We start from the raw sequence: 3,804 nt of genomic DNA on the forward strand, positions 1-3,804 counted from the left end.
TAGTTTGTTTTGTCTTTATTACCCTCCAACCAAATCAACCGGATGTATAAAATGTTGAGTAGTTAATTGATTGTTGAGTAGTCTTTATTACCTTCACTTCGTCGACGCCTCACACCACTGCTGTTCGCTACTTCGCCTCTTCCATCGACGCCACTACCACTATGCTCCACCGCCGTTCCTCCACAACAAGTAAAATCTCTTCAATTTTAGGTGAATCTTGTTCCTTATTTCATCTTATTCCTAATTTCATGATTTATACTTGGTAGTACTCAATTGTTATGTTGATTGCATAAATCAATAATTTTGATGAATTGATATAGGTTCTGGAGAAATTTTTAAAACAAAATGTTGAGTCTTCTAAGAATTCTATGGAAGAAAATAGTAAGAAAAAATATTCTCGTGTTAAATTCAACCAGGATGATGTTGTTAGTGACCCAGGGCTACGCAAATCAATAAATGAATTTGATGTTTCAATTAGAGATCAGGTTCGAAGAGAATATTTGATTAGAGGACTTTGTCAACCATTTGGTCATAGTTATCTCCAAAGACAATTTGGTAAAGAGCATAGAAGTTTCCAAGTTGCTTGATTTAAAAATTTTCATGGTTAGAGTACAGTATATCAAAAGATACAACTTTTATTTTTGGTGCTATCTCTTTAAAATTTCTCATTGAGGATGTCGAGTTGGAGATGAGGCATTTACTAATTCGGGGATGCATAATTGGAGAAAAGCAATGGAAGTATTTAATACGCATGTTGATGGTGTAGCTAGTGCTCACAATGATGCAAGAACACAACTTGAGGCTTTTCAAAATCAACGACAAAGTGTGTCACATTTGCTACAAGCACAGGGGTATGGAATGGAGGTTGCATATCGCACTCGATTAACGGCAACTTTGGATGTTACATGCTTTCTTTTGAAATAAGGTTTGCCTTTCCGTGGACATGACGAGTCATTGAGTTCCTCAAATAAAGGTAACTTTCTTGAATTGATTGAGTGGTATACCCAAAGAAATGACGAGGTTGCTAAGACAATGAATGAAAATGCCCTTGGAAACAATCAAATGAAATATCCAACAGTTCAAAAGGATTTAACACGGGCTTGTGCTGCTGAAGTCACAAATTTCATTCTTAATGATATAAAAGACAATATATTTTCTCTTATGGTTGATGAGTGTCGAGACATTTCAGTCAAAGAGCAAATGGGAGTTGTTTTAAGATACGTGAACAAACATGGATGTGTTATTGAAAAATTTCTTGCTATTGTACATGTGTCTGATACTTCTGCTATTTCTTTGAAGAAGGCTATTGATGAATTGTTTGTAAAACATAAGTTGTCATTATCAAGATTGAGAGGTCAAGGATACGATGGAGCTTCAAATATGCGAGGTGAGTATAATGGATTGAAGGCTCTCATATTGAAGGAAAATTCATCTGCAAGGTATGTCCATTGTTTTGCTCACCAACTTCAACTAGTTGTTGTTGCAGTTGCTAAAAGCAATCGAATTGTGAGTGATTTCTTCCAATATGTTACTATGATTGTTAATATTACTAGTGCTTCATGCAAAAGAAAAGATAAGTTTAGACAACTTGAACATGATAAACTTGTAGAATGTTTGGAGAAAGGAGATATTGTTAGTGGTAAAGGAAAAAAATCAGGAAATCAGTTTAAAACAACCAGGGGATACTCGTTGGGGTTCAGGGGATACTCGTTGGGGTTCACATTATATGACTATTATCCGTTTGATATCTACATGGACTTCTGTTTTACAAGTGCTTGAAAATGTGTATGATGATAACACTAATGATGATAATAATGGTATCACCGCCAGTTTGATTGATAAGATGGAGAGTTATGAATTTGTGTTTGTGATGCATTTGATGAAATCTTTATTGGGAATCACAAATGAATTGTCGCTTGCCTTACAACAAAAGGATCAAAATATTGTATTGGCTATCAGTTTGATCAAGACAATGAAAGTTCGATTACAAAAATTGAGAGAGGAAGGATGGGAGAATCTTTTGGATGTCGTCAACAAATTTTGTAGTAACCATATGATCCCAATACCGAATATGGAAGAAAATATGAGAACTCATGGTCGCAGCAGACGTAATGGACAAATGATTACTAATTTTCATCACTATTGTGTTGAAATTTTTTGTGAGGGTTCTAAATATTTTATTAAAATTTAATTTTCTAATAATGTTTTTTATTCATTTTTTTATTGTTACAATATTAGGTTCTTGATATGATGGTTCAAGAGATGAATAATCAGTTTTTAGAACCAAGTACGGAGGTTTTTACTTGCATTGCTTGTTTATATCCAAAGGACTCTTTTTCTCAATTTAATATTGGTAAGTTACTCCGCCTTGCTAAACTTTATCCGGAGGACTTTTCATTGACCGATCGTGTAATACTTGAGGACAAACTTGAGACTTACATTCAAAATGTGCGAGGTGAATTTTCTATGATTATATTGAAGATTTGGGAAGTCTTGCTAAAAAGATGGTTGAAACGGGCAAGAATAAAATTTTTTCATTGGTTTATCGTTTGATCGAGTTAGCATTGGTTTTACCAGTTGCAACTGCTTCTGTTGAATGAGTTTTTTCTGCTATGAAAATTATCAAGACTGATTTGCGTAATAGGATGGGGGATGAGTGGATGAATGACAGTTTGGTAGTATACATCGAGAAGGATATTTTTGCCACAATTGAAAATGAACAAATTTTACAACATTTTCAACAGATGAACACTCGTAGGATACAGTTGCCTCCTCTTGTTTGTATGTCCGGATCTGGTACTAGTTCAAGTATCAAAAAATAATTACTTTCTTGGTATGCACATGTTTTTATATCTGTATCATTAACAATATTAATTCAGTACTTTTATCTTTTGATATATTTATTTGATAGTACGAAATATTTTTAGTCTCTTCTTTGAGCACTCCTCTAAATGTTTGTTTGGATCTGCCACTGCTTTTAGCAACTTGTTCCTTTAACACATCGCCAAATTACAAATCGACATTTGCATACAAGCAATGTGTGACACATATTGGCGACGAGTTTTGGTGTTGCCAAATGTTCAGTGACGCATTTTGTTTACATTTGGTGATGCGTTTCGACGCCACCAAATTAAAATTTCTTATAATGCGAGTTTACTCAACCTAATCGACCTTGATCGAAGGTTGATTGCACCAATACTTTGACCAATAAATCTAACTTTAGTATGCGAATGGCCAATAAAATATTAAAAACTAATGGTCAATTATAATTTAATCTAATTCTGACGATTAAAAAAAAAAAAAAATCACCGGCCAAATCTATTTTTGAATAATAAAAAGTAACATTATCGGCCAAAATGAAACTTAAGCGATAATTATAATTATTTATCACTTAAATTTCATCTTGGCAGTTGATCATCCAAGATCTCCAAGGAAAACTACATGTTGATCTGTTCGGAGGAGTCGTCGAGCAGTGGTACTTTTCTTTTCGGTCCATCCTGGACAAGCGCGTCCTCTAACGAGGAACTCTGTGGTCTTTCCGCTCAGCCTTGCTCTTCCGATCGCGTGAGGAACAATGTACGGTAATAAGGAATTGGCGTGTTTAGCAATTCTCCACAAGCATCGATCGACCTGTTGTTTGGCTAGCGCGCAACAGGGTTTTAAACTCGGCCTTTGTGATCAGCTCATTGACCTATCGATGTCACGATAAGGTCATTCGCCGCTCAACCTTTAGCTACTGCTTCTTGTTATAGTTGTACGATTTTCACAGGTCAGGCATTTACAAGCATTTCCAACTCCTCTTGT

General features: G+C 35.0%; 1 protein-coding gene across 1 annotated transcript; it reads left to right on the forward strand.

Annotated features, from left to right (window-relative positions):
* The first annotated feature begins 711 nt into the window (after window positions 1–711).
* Window positions 712–3,518, forward strand: LOC121978711. Its single transcript, XM_042531012.1, has 7 exons — window positions 712–823; window positions 926–1,439; window positions 1,554–1,639; window positions 1,773–1,978; window positions 2,239–2,517; window positions 2,628–2,777; window positions 3,411–3,518. Exons 1-7 carry the CDS (start codon window positions 712–714, stop codon window positions 3,516–3,518), a joined length of 1,455 nt encoding a protein of 484 aa, XP_042386946.1.
* The last annotated feature ends 286 nt before the right edge of the window (window positions 3,519–3,804 follow it).

The sequence above is a fragment of the Zingiber officinale genome, chromosome 4B (genome assembly GCF_018446385.1).
Source record: "Zingiber officinale cultivar Zhangliang chromosome 4B, Zo_v1.1, whole genome shotgun sequence".
NCBI classification, from domain to species: domain Eukaryota; kingdom Viridiplantae; phylum Streptophyta; class Magnoliopsida; order Zingiberales; family Zingiberaceae; genus Zingiber; species Zingiber officinale.

Bases quoted from the DNA above. Each gene is read 5' to 3' on its own strand.
- LOC121978711 (XM_042531012.1), top strand. From the start codon at position 712: ATGCATAATTGGAGAAAAGCAATGGAAGTATTTAATACGCATGTTGAT. The intron at 1,440-1,553 runs GTATGTCCATTG...TAATATTACTAG, and splicing joins AAGGAAAATTCATCTGCAAG to TGCTTCATGCAAAAGAAAAG. The intron at 2,778-3,410 runs GTTTGTATGTCC...TCATCTTGGCAG, and splicing joins GGATACAGTTGCCTCCTCTT to TTGATCATCCAAGATCTCCA.